Raw genomic sequence first — 21,473 nt, 5'->3', positions numbered from 1 at the left:
CCATTGGTTAGATGAATATGCATGAAGGAAAAGTTTGTTAACCCGCGTCCTATCGCGCACGAGCCAACGTCATGAATAGATGAATATTCATAAATTCATGCTTGAATACTTTCCCCGACGTTCCAGAACCTACAGCGTGTGTTCTGTCCGGGTTGTGCCCTACTTAAAAATATGAATATTAATGAGTGGGCTGGATCTTGAAAGTTTGTCGACCTGAGGGAAACACCTCCGCTTTCTATTTTCTCTCTCTCTCCCTCTCTCTCTTCTCGTGATGTGGCGGGTCGTTGAAAATTGTGGTTTCATTTAGGAAGCAAACTTGGCGCGAGAAAGGAGATGTCTTTGTGGATGAGTCTCTTTGTGCAGTGCTGGTAGTCGCCTAGACTGGGGTGGTGAGACAAACTGACGACTGCAAACTAGAATACTTTGCTTCATCCATGCCTGATTCTATACTGGTACCGGTATAAAGATTGCACTCCTGGTAAGTTTGCCCTTGATAATGGACATGTATTTCATGATCTTCCATCAATTTCTCACGTTACTGGATATTCCCACGTTATTTACTTTAAATTTAATCACATGTGAAATGTGGTGGTAGATCTCTATGGGAAATTCCGATAAGTTTTTTGAATCGTCGGTGATTCAGTGATGATGAGTGAAATATGATGGGGACGTTGCTGAAAAGGATTATAGGAAAAATGATGTCTGTATCACGTTTAGATCAAGGCTCATCAGAAAGTACTGTGACATCGTTTCTGATCACATTCCTACACTCGTGTGTTTTCAATGAAGTGTGTTAAAGTTTTGCCATCTCATTGTCATAGCAGGGTCTGTCTATCTAACTGTTAACCCCTACTGTAATACTAATCAGAAAGAAAGCACAGGAGGTTTTCGCCTCTTATGTGTTTTGTATTGGAACTTTTATGAAGATGTGGGCCCTAAATCTTGACCGAATGAATTGAAATAAACCTATAACGTTGGCTGATTATGTATTTCTCTCTTTTTTTGGCATCCCGCTTTCTTTTTCTATAACAGGTACGGTACCACCATCATTATCAACAAGAGATTGTTATACTTATAGGAACCCTATAAGCCTAAGTACTATATCTTACTACTCAGTAGCAGTACTAGCGTTTGTATGACCTATTCACCTTTTCTAAAATACTTCTGTGAAGACCATGCGAGTTGAATTTCTGTGATAAATTTGTCGACAGTCAACTGATCAAGGGATATCCACTAAAATTTTTCCCCTTTTTAACATGTTCAAAAAACAAAAACAAACCAACAACCAATGAATAAAACAGACAACTCGAAAAGAGAAGGTTACGGGCCTCTTACTTTAGCTGATTCACGTTTCACGGACGTTACTTCAATTGAAAAAAAAAAAAGAGTTCTAAACTAAAGAATTCACCATAACAATAGGTTCATTTACCTGTCAATCACGCGTGGCTTAATAGAGAGAGAGAGGGGGAAAAAAAATGATGCAAGGTTACCCGGGTACGATTCAAAGGTTTTCGAGGTGTGTTTGCTATAGGGCCTACGTAATGTACTTTATGATTTTAATACATGTAGTACACTACGCCCGGTGTGGTTTCTAACCTAGACTTGAATGCTCAGCTTGATCGCTCGTCCTCCATGTGGGGGCGTATCAAAGAGGAAAATTTGCGGCTCATTGCTTACGAAAAGGGAAAAATAACCTGAATATCAATTGTTTTCTGTTTGTCATGATACGTGCTATTGTTATCACATTCATTGTTCTTTTGATAATCACTCAACGAGAGAAAAACATGCAACTGTGTATGGTCATACTTATGTGGGTATCTGGAAACTGGATTTCATCATTCCTAGGCAATCAAGTTTTGATACTAGAGGGCCTGAACTCGTTGCAGACATAAAATACGGAGCATACAGCTGCTAGACAGTATAGATCTAGATCTGCAGGCATATGGAAATTAAATGTAGATCGATCGGGAATACGCGGTACTTTGGCACTTGGTAGTGATATGATCCTCTAAAAGACTCCAAGCGGAGTTTAAACTGGAGGTGGTGGGTTCTGTGCTGTTACTCAAACTTCGAAACTTTCTACCTGACCAATTTTAGCCTTTGTAGTCGAAGATAATTGTACCTTACAGATGAACGATAGATTTCAAACATTCTAATTTGGAGCTTCTTAAGATGGCATCGTTCGAAATGTCTTTGAATCTCATATAGATCTACACATCGCACACTGTATAAATTTAGTTATGCTATTGATCATTTGATTTATCATTTTGGCAGACTACATTTTTTATCATAGCCATAAAAAAAAAATCCGGAATGAATTCGTAGAATTTATGCTTCGACCATCTAACTATCCGTACCACACCAGGTAGCCCATTCATTCTGTTCCTAGTTTTCGTTCATTTGTTCGATAACCTCAACAAAGAGTCGACAGCCTCTCCACCTTGTCCTCAATTCATCCTGTTCGTCCATGCGCCAAACTGTTGCACAAGATCAAAGGGGAGCTAGCTCTGTGCATGTTATAGTATACAACTATTGATTTAATAATCCTAGGAATACTGGTTACAGCACTAGCCGAGTAGACCCCTTGTAGTGTACTGTTGTGGTTCACTTTCACAGCATGGCGTCCATTACAACGCGGCAATACATGTACCAAGATAGTCATACTCGCACGACTAATAACACTGATAATCCTTGTTTTGAATACCTCCGGAAAAGTAGTGCATCTTCTGCTTTTTTTTCCCGAATTTTTACTCTCACTTGTGAATTTATATTCGTTAATTTCATTCCAGTCCTATAGTGTAAACCCTACGAGTATTTGGCTATTACATTGTACATTGTATTATGATTTTTTTTTGAAGTATTATTTACTTTATCCCACAAAATGCGCGTTCACTGTGCATAAAAATGGTTTGTCGGTGATGAATAGCCAGCTCGAGGCTTTGGAGATGTCATCCATATTATGAACAATGCATCAAAAGCTACGTTGGTTTCTCTAGATCTCTTTCATGGCTGTTATCAGAACGATAGATTTGGTTTACAACCTTTTGTATCTCTTCCCGCATATATTACGGAGTAGACGGCGGATGCGTTTTATGGTGATACTGCAAGAATGAGAGGACAACACAAATAACGGGATGCTGACGAAAAACAAAAGTTTGTCGAACTCAACTGTATCGGCTATAAAAGAAGGCATCGATCGAGTACGATGTGTGTGTGTGTGTGTGTGTGTGTGTGTGTGTGTTGTATTGTTCGTCCTACCAAGGAGGTTTTATACAGTGCCCATCGTATTGAGCGGTAAAATTAGATGCAATGACTTGAATCACGTGCGTTGTAGCAAGGCAGGAAGATAGATCCACAAAACCTCCGTAGTACGTGGTCATGCATATTGATGATGCATAATATACCTCCAGCGGAGGAGAGGACACGGTTGGTTGCTAGCTGCTTACCGCCGTATTCATTAGACAAAGTTTGTTCACCTCTCACTTTCACTGCGCGGCGTTGTTACAATCATGGAGCGGAGGTAAGTGGGAGGCGGAGCGACAGAGGAAGTGTCTAATGACTATTCATGAAGGATAGTTTGTTCACCCTGTGGCTTCGGGGTAGAGGAAGGGGCAGTCGTGAATATTCAAGACAGAAAAGTTTGTTCACCCTCAGGAACCCCCATGTTAGGTATCATCAGAGGATGACAAGTCTCTCTCTCCCTTCCCCGTTCTCTCTGCATAGTATAACGACGTTGCCTGAACATTTCATAATACATTTACACAGAGCTGGTTCGAAGGAATTGCTAAATACGATGAAGAAGATGAACAAAATGTGAGATCTTGTGCAATTTTGTCATCACGCTTTCCAATTCTCTTCTAGGCTAGGCCATACCAAGCTATAGTCTTTCCCCACGTACCTAATTGAATTCAATAGGGCTGCAAATTATGTGTTTCAGGCTCTACCCATCTATTGTGTTACGTACAACTTTGGTAGCTCCATGCCCCATCTGAGATTTCGTGAATTGGCGCATGACTAGGTTGATCCATGTAGGATGGAGCGACAATTTCCGCTGTGGGGGCTTCACACAGGATATCCATGGTGATTGAGGCAATATTTTGCTGTCCAAACCGATTCTTTTCTCTTATCTGTCTCCCACCACTTAATCCAGCGAGGCGAGTGACTATACCTTTTAGTGTTTATCAGCTGAAAAAAACTTAGATTGTAGTGTGGTTTTCAAGAGAAAGTCACGGTTTAAACACCTATCGTCAATGCATTGCGAAAAGTACGTCATTTGCATTGATAAAATGATACAACAATATGGCCGTTCTATGTGGATCCTACTGTATGCCATTCAGAGGTCGTCATCTACAGTCAGATCAGCTGTGTAATGGATGTTTCATTCAGTCCTGTCCTAACTGGGATGGCTTTCTTCGCAGACATTTCAAATCAAAGCCGTAAAAAAAAGAAGAGAGCAGATAACGATCTGATTTAAAGTTCAGAAGGCTGAACATGAGAAACGTCAAGTCAGTCGATATAATCCTAGATGTCTGTGAATTAACTTCAGGCGAAGTGATGATGTTATTTTTGTGTTGATGGAATACGATATCGCTAGTATAGATGACTGAGATTAGCGGCAGAGAATGAACTTGCCAAAGTCATAGAATACCATGCGTAGTCTCCTCTCCAGTCCTTATAGCCACGAGCGTCGTGAACAGAACAGTCAGTGTACCGCCTGTGATAATTATGTTCATTGTTAAAAAGTATGCAAGAGGTTCACGAGTATAGAAATCACAGAATTAGTGAGCTAGAGCTGTAGAACTTGGCCCAAACGGAGGCGGGGTCTCGTCCCACCTCCCTGGTCCGAAAGGCGAGATGATAGGGAGATGTACTATACGGTCTGTTGCATCAGTAGGTGGGAGAGAGATCCCCTGCTCGTATCACGATACCTGTACCTTGAATCGCCTCGTTCCAAGACTCCCTCTCTTTCTCATAGGGACAGCTGCTATAGCAGCGAAGAGGTAGGAAAGAATCACCTTGCATTCGTAGAAGATGTCAAGGCTGACAGACGAATATGAAACATGCGAGTAATACTAGTAGACGAAATGAAATGATAGAGACAACAGCGCTTCATAGTAAATGGCGATTTTTACCAGGGAGGTGCACCTCCATGGTTCTACCAAGGAGGTAGGGTTGCTACTAGTACTTGGCGATACCCCCATGAAGCATGATGCTACCATAGAGCTACATGGTCCTACTAGTGAGAACACCAGTAGAGAGACGTTTTATTATCATCCCGTCGAACTGAAGATCCAGTGGTTGTTGCATGCTTTACAGATGTTACTTCTATATCCCCAGTTTGGCAATTGCAATGAGGTACCTCACACTTCCTTAGTTTAATCATTTTTTGTTTTCTCGCAGGCATATTCTTTGATTTCAACTTACAAGAGTGTTTTTGAGTATGATAATATTAATGAAAGACATGGATCCATGTATAAATATTGACCTTTCATGACAACTTCTACGATGACTGACTGTTACTCTGTCACTTACATGGTGCGGTTTGGTGTCTGTCGCCGTGGCAAACTGTACTTCATCTTCCCGGGGAGCCAGCTGTTTTTGAATGTAGTCATTTATAGACTTTCGAGTTTGCATACAAAATACACTTTATAGGCCCTATTCCCTGAAAGGGGTTCAAGTTTGTGCCATTGGCTGGGTCAGCAGAATAATAGAGCGCCGCCTGTTGTTGGCATCACACGGCGTCTAGGGTCGTAGTCTGTGTCACCGATTCCCTTGGCGGCAACCTTCAACGTTCATCGTCTGTGACCTCTGTTGAAGAACGTTATTCAAAGCACATGCCGTAGACTCTTTAACCAGTCTCTTTGCCTCGATGTTTTTGCTGATAGCATCAGTAACTCGTATATAGTCAGAGATGTCTTCTTAGAATATTTTTGTTAGCAGGTTTTCATCTTAGGGGAAAATAAGTTTTCGACTTAAATGACAAAATAAGCCTACATGCTGTAAATTTTATGTATTTGGCGTAATGACAATCTACTTATAGCGTCGTGTTCAATGTTAAGCAGCAAGAATGGTAGACGTCATAAGAATTTACCTACTAGTATTAGGGGCGAATCCAGGAACTCCGTAAAGGGGAGGCGCTTGTGCAAAATTAAAGGGGTGAGGCACACGCACGCCCCCTTTTTTCTTTTTCTTTCTTTTGTTTTAACCAAAAATAAAGAGGGACGCGCGCCCGGTGCGCCTCTGGATCCGCCACTGCCTAATAGCTCCCCCCCCCCCCCCACACACACACACACACCCTTCACAACAAGATAAGGAACCCATAAGAGTGAAAATGTATTGTGAGCATTGCGTCATCACTTTCAGACTATTGAGCAAGACTTGTTTATCGAGGCTCATGGAGGAGCACCACGTGGTCGGAGATCCGACCTACCTTTGTATACTAGTAGGCCACGTCATGCCCATAGGGACTGGTTTAGAGTCTAGACTGAAACCAGCTTACCACCTGTTATCAATGCAACGGGGATTTGAAGTGCAACAGATAATCTTGAACAAATGTCTCAAATAATGAGAACTCTGTGGAATAACTGCAGGAACACATGAGAATAATTTACCTGTTGATTTTCGCCAGTGGAAAAAGAAAACGAGATTACATGCAGCATTAGTCCTGGTGGTTTCTATTTAGATCAAAAGTACATTACGATCGTCATATTCCAGGAAGGATACAATGCAAAATGTACCATAAACGCTAAAAACAGGATATCCGACTACCATATTTGCAAACCCCAAGGTTAACAATCTGAAGTTATGCCAGAAGTCAAAGTAACAAGCATGCATTCCCGCCTAAACTTGAAAAGCTAACCCTTTGTGTCCGGATGTGTGATGTAATTGCATCATCTTATAGGCATGTAGTGAGGTCCGTTAACACAGCTGTCCAAACACGGTTATCCGTCCTTCCAGTTGACAATTCGTCCAATTTTCACAATGGTTGTTTCGCTCAGATTTTTGATCTAAGAAAGATGGATAGCCGTTAGACGAAGGTCACTAAGTGCACGTTTTAGATCGAAATGTTGCGGTTGGTGGTTTTAGGTTTAGCTTTATGAAGAAGACAAAAGTTGGTGGCGAGAACGACTGAGTCATATCCTGGTGTGACATGGAAGAAAAAAACCCCCACTTTTTCTTCTTCTTTTTTTTTTTTTGGGGGGGGGGGGGGAAGATTTTGTGCTATAATCATTGTCCTTTAATAAATTTCGGAACGATGGCGGGAAGCATGGGCTGGTCTAACAAACGCCCTCACGTGGGTTAGAGGAGGAAAACATGCTAATATCCAGCGAAGTCAACCTCACTGGTTGCACGCAGCGGACTAAAGATTTAATTATTAAGGGGCCTTTTAGTGATCAAACAGTCACCTTCAGTCTATAAGTATAATGCTATTGACACTAATGGTACAACATCATTTAGAGGTGTAAATACAGATGTGTGTAGCATACGTCACTGTAAGTTCACAGCTGAAATAAGAGAACCTGAAGAGAACCATACAGAATGTATTCTCTCCTCACATAGGCGGTAGGCCTACTCTGCGATCCCGGTTTCTTGATTCAGTATCGTATACATAAAAAAGATAGATGGTTTAATCTATTAATGGATACACGTGACACAACGGTATTGGTGACGCTATAAACCTTGTCTATCTTCACATGCACACAAGAAAAAGAAGCAATCTTATAGAGGGACTTTCGAACGCTTGAGCCTTTTCTTACTCAATTACTGTGGATTATTTAATCTGCAGATACTACAGTTTTGGGAATATGGGGGGGGGGGGGGCTTTGTCATGAACCTTCACATGATTTCTTTTTTACTGCCCTTACCAAATATGGGACTATGGCGAGGGAAAAACACCACCAAAACAATCAGAAGCACTTTCAATCCAAGGGACATTCACTCTTGAACGGATCATCAATGCCGTTCCCGTGTGAAATCGGCCTCATACTTAGAAACGTAAACAATGTAGGCCTACACTTTTTATGAACTCTGCAATGAGGTCGTTAAATGGAAAGTACCGTGCACTCAAAAAATATTCCACTCGTCGATTTAAACAAACAAAATCTGGAAGAAAAAATACAAAGACAAAAATGCATAGAACGTGTCTGCTGCGCCCCGTAATTTTGCGTGCCACACGTGTAAAACATAAATCTTTCTGTTGCACGACACAGATTATTTTAGGCCCTCTTAAAAGTTAGCACCGAACTTTCCTAAGCAGTGTAAGCACTTTTTAGTGTGTTGTGTTGTGTGTGTGTATTTTTTTCTTTTGCGTGTGTGTGTATGTGTGTGTTTTCTTCCCAATCTAATGTTCTACGGAACAAGTTCAATCGATTCTTGACCCTTGCTAATGTTTAGCAGCCTTGCAGAAATGCAGAAAACCGTGAAAGGAATGGGGGGGGGGGGGGGGGTTCGCTGGGATGTAAGTAGTGTTGAAAATCGATTTCCGCGCAAACATTACCGATCTCACGTGTTTAAACTGGAATCCAGTGTACAATATTTTAGGAAGATTTTTTCCCCCTCACCTTACGATCCAAGCAGCTGCCGTCTGGATGGATTTCATATCATTTCTGCCAACAGTTATCCCATATGTCGAAATAATTCAATCGTTACTGTGACATGTAGCATTGGTCATTGTCTTGAATACTTAAAATCAAATGAAAATGAAAAATAGAATTAAGAAAAAAAAAATATCCGCGCTTGGTAACTGTAGACCAGGTGGTAGAATCGCATATCACACGGTCTGTTCTTTTTCTACACAAGAAAACGTGTGTATAATTATGAAACTTGTAACTGATCAGCAATAATACTGGAACGCCGATCATAGATTATGAGGTAAACATGCGTCTTGTAACTATAACTTTCCCTTAGCTTGTGATCGTCAACTTGATTTTAAATATGATATCAAAAGTACAATGTACATCACAAGCTTGTCTCAAATGCCTGCGAAATTTGCCATTTGCCATTCTCAAGAAATATGTTTTATTGCTGCATGCTGCATTGTCTAGTTGTAGTATAGTATTATACAGGAGTTGCTAAATGCGTCACCATTCGATATGATCTCACCTGCAACCCGCCACGGTGTGCGAAAGTTTGTTGCCCTTGCTTTACCCTCTGCTGCGCCCAATCAGATATGGTGAAAGTGGGTTGCCTAGGCCGTACTGCCAATCAGCGGTTGCTACGAATAATTTTTTCATGAATATGTATGTTGTGACAGAACGCCACTGTTCGGGGATTGCTATGCATATTCGGGGAGTGGCTTCTTGAAGAGACCCTCCCCGATATATTAATATGCATTAAGAGAAAGTTTGTTCACCTGCCGTTGTTGTGGTTGATGCGTTGAATGCGCATAGCTTTCTAAGGAAATGAGATATTGTTCAGAGGATGTAGCTCGTGTTCTTGAGCCATCTCCGTCTTGCCATGACTTTCTCTGCTAGGCTCTGCTACAAATCATTCCTGTGTTCGAGTTACATTATGGCATCTTCAGCCGGGAAAGAATGAGTTCTGTTATTTTGGGAGCATTAGTGAGAATACTTCAGCGACGGTATTATTTTTGTCTCCATACAGTCGAATCTTTTCAAGTGTTACCATCAGGCCTTCTATAGGCATAAATATTATAAATATTATGAATTTATTTTGTTTATATTGCGTTTATAATATGTAAGAATAATAATGCAAACGTGTTCACTGGCCTTTGGTGGAATGGGTGCGGAATATCGTACTGAATTATTCTTCACCTCTTTATTTTCTCTCTCTCTCATTGCGAAAACAAACTTTTTGTCCTTCAATATAAGTATACATGTCTTTGTTGCCGTCTAATGTTTTTGTTGAATCAGTGTGTGTACACCCAGCCCACTTACCTCTTTGTTTTAGCTATATTTTGTTCTGTTTCAGGTAGTAAAGTTTGAAAGTTTTTTTTTTTCCTGTGCGCACATTTTCCTTGAAAAAAAAAATGTGCAAACGAAATCAAAAGATCCTATGTAAAGTCTGTATTTTTGAGTGGTATGCTTTCTTATTTTCTCCTCAGATCTCTAACGCCACTGTGTAAACTTCACGCCTTCGTCTGACCAACGATTCCAAATGTTACATTCCACATTCCGTGTGAGAGCGGAGAGGTGACAAGTAAGAGATCAATCGTCTGGATCCAAAAGAGCACCATTTCAATTTGTTGGACTGTCAATCCATCAATCATGGCCAGGTATGACTGTGTCGATCGCTGTATCAGCAAAGCCTTTTACAAGCTTGGGAAAGTTGTCTTTCGACATAAACTCATCTTCCTGCTCATCCCACTGGCAATGGTGACCTTTCTAATGACGGGGTTCACGCACTTTATCATTGACGACAACGTGGAGTATCTATTCACGCCCGAAAACAGCCAGAGCCGAGACGACCGTAAAGTCACCCGGGAACTCTTCATGACCGGTGATGAAGGAGAAGAATTCCTACCAAACCGTGAGCTCGATCTTTTCATCCGACGTGGACGTCTCATCATTCTACCTGCAGAGGGCGACAACATCATGAAGAAGGAGATGTTCGAGGAGATCGTGGAGCTGGATGAAAAGATCCGCACCATCACGCTCCATGACAACGGCACCCTGGACAACTATGGCACTCTCTGCATGAAATGGCTAGGCCAGTGCCTAGACAACAACCTCATGATGATCTATCGGCAGAACGTCGAAATGTTCAACTACATCAACCTCAGCTATCCATTCCACACTGCAGGGCAGTACCCCCTCTTTATCGGACCCAACCTTGGTGGTGTAGAGCTCCACGAAGGCTCAGACGTTGTGAAGAGTGCCAAGAATGTGATGCTGATCTACACGCTGTCTACTGGTGACAAGGAGAAGGACAAGCTGGCTGAAGACTGGGAGATGGTCTTCGACAAGCTGATCGAGATGTACTCTAAGGAGATGAAACACATCAAGCTGGCGAGATGCACGTCGCGCTCCCTGTCCCACGAGATCACCGAGGCCAGCATCCACGTGGTTCCCCGCTTCGGTGGCACCTTCTGCATGATGATCCTGTTCGCTGTGCTCTCTTGCATCATGCGGGACTGGGTTCTCAGCAAGCCCTGGCTTGGTTTCCTTGGAGTTCTTTCTGCTGTCTTTGCTGTAATCTCAGCAGTGGGTCTTCTCAGCTACTGTGGACTAAAGTTCAACGAGATCGTCTCACTCATGCCCTTCCTTGTTCTGGGTAAGTTTTTCAGCCACTGATGGCTAAACAGATTTTCAGTCAGAAACTTAACTATGGTATACTTGTTAGGTTCCATGGTTGTTGCTGCTGTTGTTATTGCTCCCTGTTTGTTTTGTTATTCAAGAGCAGTTGACATTGTTAAGAGTTGTTTGTACTTGCCAAAGAAATGAAATGATATATCCTTGAAAGTCGAATATGAGTCGTTCATGCAAAAAGTAAAACAATTTTGAAGACTACGATTTTTATGCCTCCGCAACGAAGTGGCCGGAGGCATTATGTTTTCGGGTCGTCCGTCCGTCCGTCCGTCCGTCCGTACGTCCGTACGTCCGTCCGTACGTCCGTCCGTACGTCCGTCCGTACGTCCGTCCGTCCCGTTTTGTTTTTGTCGATATCTCAAGAACCGTGTGGTGGTTTTACATCAAACTTGGTATGAGGGTATATCCTTGGGGGATAATACTTGGTGTGGATTTTAGGGTCACAGGGTCAAAGGTCAAAGGTCACAGGTTATTTTGTGAAAAAAATTGAAATTTCATGTTTTTTTCCATATCTCGCAAATGGTTCAAGGTATCTTCATGGAACTTAGTATATATGCTTGTACCGATGGGCAGTGATTATCTAGGGAAGTTGGGGTCGTGGGTCAAAGGTCAGGGGGTCAAAGGTCAAGGTCAACTCCTCAAAATATCACTACTTTCCTTAGAATGCAATATGCCTGAAGGTTTTTTTTTTTTAAAACTTGATGTATGGCATGTATTACCCAATATATATTTTTGGGGAAGTTTCTTGCCAAAAGGTCAAAGGTCAAAGGTCAAAGGTCAAAGGTCAAGTGAAAGTGCTAAATTGCACTTTTTCCTCCATATCTCGAAAGTAACTCCAGGTATCATCATGAAACTTACATATTTATGCATGTTCAACAGTGATTCTCTTTGGAACTGTGAGGTCAAAGGTCAAAGGCCAGGTTTAGATAATGCTATTTTCCCATTTGATACTGAAATTATACTTTTCCTCAATACCTTGAAAATTACTCAATGCATAAACTTATAAAAGGGTCAAAAGTCAAGTAAAAATCATCAGTTCCCCAAATACCTGCACTCTGACATTTTAATCATTCATCCAATTGAACCTAGTTCTAGGAAAGTGAACATTCAGCACATTTGTGTCAAACCTGTCCTTTTAATATTTTGCCAGTTGTGTGAAACTGTCATCACACATTGTCAAGACATTGTACTATAGACCTATTAGGAGAACCATGCATTATGGCGGAGGCATATCAGTAGCCGTAGCGATATGTCTAGTTTACTTTGTTTTTTAATGAACCCTCTGACTATATTTCAGTTTCAATACAAAGAAAACAAAATGTTCAGGTCTTACTTTTACATAAGTCACCACTAACCCATGTTGATATATATCTCGTCATGATACCATACCATTAAGGACCCTCCATACATACAAATGTTAATGCGCCATGTCAACTCCCCTTCTGTATCCAGGTGTTGGTGTTGACAACATGTTCATCATGATTGCTGGCTGGCGTCAGCTCAGCATCTACCTGTCAGTAGAGGAGCGCATGGCTCGGACGTTCTCCGAGGCTGCCGTGTCCATCACAATCACCAATCTCACCGACATGCTAGCCTTCATCATCGGCGCCACCACCTCCATGCCTGGTGTCAGGACGTTCTGCATCTACGCGGGAATCGCTATGCTCTTCGTTTACTTCTACCAGCTTTCCTTCTTCGGCGCCTGTATGGCGTACATTGGTGAACGCGAGGCCAACAACATGCACTGTTACACCTGTAAGAAGGTAAGAAGACCTGTTACTATACAATCAAAACAAAAGCATTTGAAGACTGTATAAATGGAAATAGAATTGTACACGATTTGAGAAGCACTATATGCCTTAAATCTAATTTGCACTGTTTTCTTTTCCTTTGTTCTGACTTCAGGTTTTGCCAAAGGACGAGTCTCCCAACAAATTTTACCACATTTTCTGCGCTGGAGGCATTTCCAAAACAACACGCACCAAAGTATCTGATATGGAACACCTCCTCATGAAGTTCTTTGGAGAGCACTTTGGCCCCCTGCTGATGAAGAGCCCAGTCAAGGCTATCATCGTCCTCTCCTACCTGGGCTACCTGGCTGGTGCCATCTACGGTCTCTTTCACATCACTCAGGGACTTCAGCTGAACAGCCTGGCCAGGGACAACTCGCCGGCTTACCTCTACTACAGCTACGAGGACGAGTACTTCAAGAAGTTTGGGCCAGTTGTGAGTGTCATCCTGCAGGATGACGTGGAGTACTGGAAACTTGAGACGCAGGAAAAGATCGAGGATCTGACTCTGTCATTTGAAGCCAGTGAGTACATATATGGATCAGAGCTAACCGACTCATGGCTTCGAATGTACCAAAGATTCCTGAAAGCGGGCATGGGCACGTCTGACCTGGACAAAGCAACATTTTTGTCTGTTCTGCAAAATCATTTCCTGACGCGGAGCGAGTTCAAGCAGTACTCATTAGATATAAAGTTTAAAAAGGATGAGAATGGAAGAGCCACAGATATTGAGGTGTCTCGATTCCTCATCACATCTAAAGACATGATGAACACCACAAGAGAAGGCGATATGATGTTAGCAGTGCGGGACATTGCTGAAAACAGCGACTTTAACCTCACTGTATTCAACCCAGCCTTTGTAGTGTATGACCAGTACATTGGTGTCTTGCCAAACACACTTCAGACGCTGGGTATTGCTCTTGGATGTATGTTCCTTGTTGCCTTGGTGATGATCCCGCATCCTGTATGTGCTCTCTGGGTGACATTTTGTGTCATCTCCATCGACACTGGAGTCATTGGCTATATGTCTTTGTGGGACGTACCGCTGGACCCCATCTCAATGTTAAACATCATTCTGTGCATAGGATTCAGCGTAGACTTTTCAGCGCACATAACATACGCGTTTGTCATCGCGCCCAAAGACAGTTCAAACGAAAGGGCTATTTCTGCACTGAGGGCCCTTGGGATGCCCATTCTTCAGGGCGCAGCATCATCGATTCTGGCGATATCCGTCCTATCGACAGCACCTGTCTACGTCTTTCGCATCTTCTTCAAGACGCTGTTCCTCGTGATGATCTTTGGAGCATACCATGGATTGATGCTCCTCCCTGTCATACTATCGTACATGGGCCGATGCATGCCACATAAAGAGGAAGAGGAGAAGTACTACGAGAAACCTCCTCTCCCATGTGTCGCCAAGGACGTTCAGGATTTCAAAGCAATCACAGGTACAGGAGAAACAACAAAAGTTCCCGTTGTCTTTGAGGGAGAGCAGGAAGTTTTAGTTGTAGACCTGAAAATTTCAACTGTATGATCAAAGCTAATTATGTAGGAAGCCACAAGGGACTTCTTTGCTTGGACAAAATTGATCTTCGTTCAATTTTCCTGATTGTAGTTTTCAGTCGATAAGATTGTTTAATGACTTTTGTGAAGAATTATTGAACCAACGTTCTTTACATCCTTTTCGCATTGTTTTGCATTGCCATTCCACGCAACACGCTTGCGAGCAACTTGGCTGAGATGGAACCCAAATGCCAAGATTGCTACTTGTGACCGCCCTTCCCTACCCACGCTGTAGCACCAGCCTCCAACCTGCATGTCTTCCTGTTGAGGCATAGCTGCCTCTACCAAAGAAAAAGGCAGTATTAAACAAGCATCTATTAAAGTTTTTTTTTTTTTTTTTTTCAGTAGGTTTACGGAGACTTGTTTGGGAGACGGTTTTGTTTATAAGCTGCTGTTTTATCTCTTGCAAAGGCGGGACCAAAGAAAGCAAGATACAAAATCCATATATTTTTCTCCTTTTACAGTTTACCTCCTGAGACATGTCTTATCTCATGAATACTAACAGTTTTAATTTCCTATTTTCTTTTCCTTATATTTTTCTTCTCATTACACTTGGCAATATTGCAGACAAGAGAGGTAACTTGGACATCATTGATCACTGTTTCATTCCTTTAACCTCGCTCGATGTTCCTGTTTCAACCATATCAGTGTTGGCTTGTACAGATAAAACATGAATGATTCCAAAAAATTATCTTCGTTAATCCTATCCCTCCCTTTACCTTATGAGTTTTTGTTTTTAAGTGTTCGACAGTGCATGGCTTTGTTCTATGTGTGTTTGTCAGTAATGCGTGGTTTCTTTTCAGGTGTGTTTAACATGCCTTTATGTTTTGCGTCAGCTTATTAGTTTTCTGAAATCTGTAGTTGCTTGTTTTTTATCAATTTCGCCTTGTGTTTCTGTAGAAATAGTTGAAAAGTCTGGTGTTTCATTTTATTCGTGCCTACATGTTCAGTGTTAAGGGAACTTAACAGCAAGAGCATGGGTGATTGTTGGGCAGTGCTTTTGCGGTGAATCTAGGACGAGTGTTGAAGTTCATCTTTACACAGAATCGTGTTCAGAACCGTTTTATCACAGTGTCTATGTGTCTTTATAACTAGATGCAGTAATAGCAACAGTTCAATGCAGTATTAGACGGTATATTTCATACTTTGCACGTTTTCAAAAAGAAACTTGCTCTACATCAATAATATTAAAATATTGAATAGCATTAACGCGTGACAGTCATCATTAAAAATCCTTTGAGTGGGAGCCTGACACTTTATCCTGCCACACAGAAAGAATACCTTTCTTTTCTTCGTTTTTTATTGTCACATATATGCCAGGAGTTGCATGATAACATTTGCTATTCGAGTGGAGCATTTGTTTGTGTGCACGGATATGAATAGTGTGTGTTGCTCTGTTTTTCTAAAATCAGTTTGAGCAGATGCTTATATCCGTTCAGATCTAAACAAAGCAAGACATAACAAAACGTATACGAACGTGAAAGCTGACTGTTGAAGAGACTGTCTAATCCTGACAAGGATTGTTTACTTACTGGACTATTGCAGTGAGGAATAGCGTCAAAAGTATTCTGAGTGCATCCCTTTCATGGTTTATACAATGTACGTTTATCTTAAGCATATTAACCATTCATCTCGATTGGTTACACTGTCAAAGTTCATTCGTAAAACCTGGATCCCAACTACTTCGGGATATGTGCGATTCTTGTCCAAGTGTCAGTCATGTGATTTATCTTATGCAACGTTTATGTCTGTACAGTCGAAAGCACCTTGCAAAATCAATGTCTAGCAGCTATCTTCTTACCAAAAGCCAAACAGGAGCTTTATTTACTGTCGTGAATTCATGTGGATGTTCAGAACGTGTCTCTGTCCTCGTCTTTAGTTAGAGCTAAACCACATGCTGTAATGAACTTGACAGCTGTATAGATATTATTTATGAGAGCTATGTGTTCCATGATACATGAAGTGAGTCGCTTACTTGTTGCAAATTTCCATAGCGTGAACTTACTCTATCTCTCTGTTCTCTAGAGAGGGGCCAATAATATTGCATAGAAGAGTATACAACTGTATATTGCACTTGATCCGCTCGTAGTATGCACAATGCAATATAACGTGCGCTTCTTTGTGAAGCAGCGGAGAGAGGTACGTGGTACAGTGACACCTAGAAAGTATTGTACATGTACATGTATTTCAGCTGGTAAAACATGCCATATATAGGGGAGGTAAAACATAAGGTGCACTTCTCAGACGTATTAGCTGTGCTGCATTGTAAAAGGTGATTAATTAGGGATAAGAAGTTTCCACATGCAGTACAAATAATGTATCTGATTTGATAGCAGAATGACAATAGTTGCAGTAACGAATAGAACCTTGTGATATTGTCCATGTTATTAGCATGATGGCAATAGCCATTGGCTACTTCCTGACAGCATTGTTTATTTGTTTTATGTCTATTTTTCAAACAAAGAAAATTCTACATGACATGATACGTATGGATAACATGACACATAAATATTAGATACTTAACTTAATAAAGGGTACAATGCAAGATACATACCAGTAATAACTTAGCGAACTTGTAAATGAATATATTGATGAATTAATTACATGCATGCAATCATAATTTATGATTAATCTCTTATAAACGATAACTGAAAAAGGAGGTCGAACCTGTGGAAGTTCATAAACACCCTCGTAGATAGCTAAGACAATTGACGTCGATCGGTAACATGCAATTTACTTAGTTTCCTTCTATATCAGTGCGTGCTACGGGTACGTAAATGTAAGACTTATAATAAAAGATTTGATAATCCAGAAACAATTGCTTGCCATCAGTTGTGCATTCCTAACATAGATACTTGTAAATTATTATCCTCGAGCTACAAGTCGCTTCATCTGTACATCTGTCCTGAAAATCAGCGTTTGTTTGTTTAGTTATTCATATTGTTAAAGATAATCTGCACTTTATTTATTTGATTATCTGTATTCAAATTTTCGTCCTTTATCAAAGACAGAACGAATGTATTAGACATCAGTCTTTGAATAAAGGTCACTAAAATAATTTATAGGTCTTCATCTCTTACGGCTCCCTGCCCACCATGGGGTGACGAAACGAAGGGGATTGTTTATTTTCACCTGCAATCGCAGGATTCGCTTTGATTTAATATACATCTATGTTTGACGGGCTGATATGTAGCTCCTGGGTATTTCCATTACGTCGTTAATGAAAGCGTATACAGTATGTAACACTGTAAGCTGATGCTGAAAAAGTATGTGCCTTTAGAAAATAACCTCGTACCTCGTCTGAGTACAGTAAGTAATACATGTATGCTTGCACTAAACTTGTTAGAAATGGATGTTGCAAAGAAACTTACCAAATGACTTTGAATCTACTGTTCTGTTCCTATATTACTCTAGAAGAGTTCTTCTATAAGATTGTCTTTCTTTTTGAGACGATATGAATATTGCTGAAATAGACATAGAAAGGTCATTGAGTGAACAGAAGTTTGTTTCTCTTTGCTTTTGAGAATTTGTGGCTCTAAATCAATTGTATAGGGTTATGGGATGTATCATGTCTAAAATGCGCATTGCACGCACGGCTGAAAAAAAAAGACTAATATAACTGGACATGATCGCTCTGGAATCGACATGAAATGTCAGAGTAGAAAGTAAAGAAAAACCAGTATTTATCATTTTTTAGCTTGATGTTAATGTGTTCACGATTTAGAATTAAGGTGTTGTCTCTGACAGTGAATATTTCTCATTACTTTTGAAAATAAAAGTGAATGAAGAAAAAAAGACCAATGTTAATATTTGGATGTTCATAACATTTATAAATGTTGTTTCTACTTTTGTGCTCAGAAGCCGTAGTTGTTTGTTTGGATTAATTCAGAAGCAATGGTGTCACCTTAAGCACACTTTAGATTTCATTTCGTAGTCTTCTTCATAAAGAGCTTCAAACTGACTGTTACTTTGTTAAATACACGGTTAGCCGTCGTGTTAGGATTGATCTTAATGAACCAAAACTCTCTTCGGAGCGGGACCTGGTTTCATTTGCACTGTATACCAGCTTAAAGTTTCGTTTACAATCTAAATAGATGTCAAAGAAGTTAATTGTTCAATCTTATGTCATGTTAACTTTGTTAAAAATTATTGCAACAGTTCTAAACGTCATGCACATTGTATAGTTTGTGTTGCTTTGTTTAAAGAGGGGAAAGCGAGGCAAGTTAAAAAACGTTGCAGATATCATGGACCACACCCACCTGTGCGGACTTGCAATACACTTTATCTTAGCCGCATCTTGTGAAGGTCTTGTGTCACGGATGGAGGAGGCGGCTTTCAGCGCTCTTTCATGTTTGATAATGTTTGCAATCTCGCCAGATGAATGGATATATAAATATCTAATATATTCTTGTACATGTATATGAACGAACGAGGAAATATTATTTTGCCTATGTGCTGGATTATCCTGCAATAAAATATTGAAAAGAAACATGAAGTGATGATTACAATTTGTCGACTTTCAACGAGTGTTTGTTTTTGTTACTTTTTTATTGTGATGATGATGAAGACAGCGCTGATGATTGTGACGATGAGGATGAGAATGAGGACGAAGATAAAGAGCATACACTATCTTCTCCCGCAATTTTCTCACGCACCTACACTTGCTATTCAAGAATGGTTCGGAATATTTAACCTAAATTCATTGCAGTGTGATGTGAATCGCCCGAAATTCCTTTAGAAAAAAATAGAGCCGCGCCGTTCATTTATTCAACTACATTGTAATTGGCTTTGATAATAATGATTATCTTTGCTGGTTAACCACATCACTCTTCAAGGGAACAATGTTCCTTCCTATTATGGTTTGTTGTTTGTTCCGTTTCTGTACTTGTTTGAAAGTGTAATCCCACGCAGAGACGGCAAGGGCAGGGGGTGTCAATGGTTCAGAATGTATCGGAGCCTGTCTGTTTCTGTAGTCACTCATTGCTGTAGCTATTATGATCTGACGAAGGGTCATTTTCGCTCCGTAAGAATGGATTCCTTCGATTTGGTTACTGTCTGAAAGATTAAGGGATGAAATGTAATGAGCAGCAGGCGACGATTGATGGGGCGAATTTACACTGACTCACGTACGCTCAACTTTTTTAAACGCCATTAGGACTGAACAAAGAGCGAGTACAAGTTGCATAGGGAAAAGCATGAACTTTAATTGACCTTATAACAGACATCAGAGAGCATCACTAACCTCGGCAGAAAACAATGTGCTGGCTGCTCGTCGTGTTTGTATGTTTGTAGTCTCGCCTGCGTGATTGTGTGCCCAAGAGTTTGCATTGTGTGTGTGTGTGTGTATGTGCGTGTGTGTGTAGGTATTGATATGTACATGACTTGACATCTAATGCATGGCTCGACACTAACTTTTTTGTTTGGTGGCCCGATGGGGCCACCAAAATCCTAAATTTCAAATTTTTGGTGGCCCGAGAGAAAAATTTGGTGTCCCGAAAAAAACAATAAAAAACATTAAAAGTCCTTGTTTTTTAATGAATCAAATATTTAAGTTTTATGATAGTGAGAATTAGAAGTTGGACATATCTACTCATAAATAAACTTCAACAAACTTGCAACACTCACTCTCAGGCACTCATTCAGTCCTTTTCATCCATCCTTTAAACAGATTTAACTGCTAATTTCCGGCGCACAAAGTTACGAATTTATTGACATACTTTTCAAAAAATTTTGGTGGCCCGAGGCGGGCCACCAAATTTGCCCTTTTTAAAAATTTGGTGGCCCGACTTTCATTTTTGGTGGCCCCGGGCCACCGGGCCACCGTTAGTTTCGAGCCCTGTCTAATGACAGGTACATGTAGAACATTAGAACATGCAGGGCCGGTGTGGCGTTTTAAAGATATTTCTAATGCCACTTCCGGGTTTCATCAGCTGACAAGCCCCCCCCCCCCCCCTCCCCCCCCCCCCAAAAAAAAAGGGGGGGGGGGGCAAGTATTTCGACCCCATGCATTCCTATAGGTACATTGTATTTCGCAAACAAGGGGGAGGGGTGCCGAACACACCCCCCCCCCCTCGTTTCCCCGGTCCTCCGGCCCTCGAGAGAAAAGATGTAGGTCTGTCTAAATTCACTCAAGTTTGGTATGTTGTTTCATCAGACAGACAATGACCAGGAACAATGATTGTGCTAAAGGGATCATATAGTTTTGGTTGAGACCTAATTTCAGGTTTCTATCATTTCTTGGTGAGATAATGAGAAACCTCTTTGAAATATGCAAGAGCATGTAATTCCATGAGGAATTCAACGTTTATTTGATGAAAATTGATTTTGAAATGGCTGAGATATCCAAAACAGAGCAATTCTAATAAAGTGTGGGACCCACACTTTTTTACGATCGTTTTGTTTTTACTTTGTTTTTGGATGTTTCAGTCATTCCACACCCGATTTTCACCAAATAAACATTGAATTCCTCTTAAGATGGTATGCTCTGTACTATTTCAAAAGTGTTTTCTTGGTATCTCGCAATAAGTTAAAAGCCCAATTCTCATCTCCACCAATACTGTACCATCCCTTTAATCTTCAAACGCTCCATAAAGTCTGAGTATTAACATATACTCAACCAAAAATGTAAGTTCTCCCTAGCATTTTTGGATATATCTCAAAAAGTATTTTACCGATTTTCATAATTCAAACGGAAACGGAAAAGAATTTTATTACTCATAACATGAATGGCATATCATTGCCACTAGATATCATTATTGGTTTGAAAAAATGCGTTTTATGTCAAAATGCATATAAAAAAGTTGCACTTTAGTGATTTGCATTGACTTTTACATGAATAATCAAACAATCACTC

At 40.7% G+C, this 21,473-nt stretch overlaps 1 protein-coding gene across 1 annotated transcript; it reads left to right on the top strand.

Annotated features, from left to right (window-relative positions):
- The first annotated feature begins 321 nt into the window (after positions 1-321).
- Positions 322-17,314, top strand: LOC139743288 (patched domain-containing protein 3-like). The gene is made up of 5 exons (XM_071653782.1): positions 322-478; positions 10,064-11,232; positions 12,720-13,030; positions 13,173-14,505; positions 15,188-17,314. The coding sequence occupies exons 2-5, from the start codon at positions 10,227-10,229 to the stop codon at positions 15,292-15,294; spliced, it is 2,757 nt and encodes a 918-aa protein (XP_071509883.1). The 5' UTR covers positions 322-478; positions 10,064-10,226; the 3' UTR covers positions 15,295-17,314.
- Positions 17,315-21,473: the final 4,159 nt, after the last annotated feature.

Source organism: Diadema antillarum, unplaced genomic scaffold, assembly GCF_040938485.1.
Source record: "Diadema antillarum isolate AM-2024a unplaced genomic scaffold, OU_Dant_1.0 seq00001065_RagTag, whole genome shotgun sequence".
Taxonomy (NCBI): Eukaryota; Metazoa; Echinodermata; class Echinoidea; order Diadematoida; family Diadematidae; genus Diadema; species Diadema antillarum.
The sequence above is the reverse complement of the archived record's forward strand: the minus strand, read 5'-3'. Positions and strand labels throughout refer to the sequence as shown.

Coding starts and splice junctions, on each gene's coding strand:
- LOC139743288 (XM_071653782.1), top strand. CDS start 10,227: ATGGCCAGGTATGACTGTGTCGATCGCTGTATCAGCAAAGCCTTTTAC. Junction 11,233..12,719: donor CATGCCCTTCCTTGTTCTGG/GTAAGTTTTTCA, acceptor TTCTGTATCCAG/GTGTTGGTGTTGACAACATG. Junction 14,506..15,187: donor GGATTTCAAAGCAATCACAG/GTACAGGAGAAA, acceptor GCAATATTGCAG/ACAAGAGAGGTAACTTGGAC.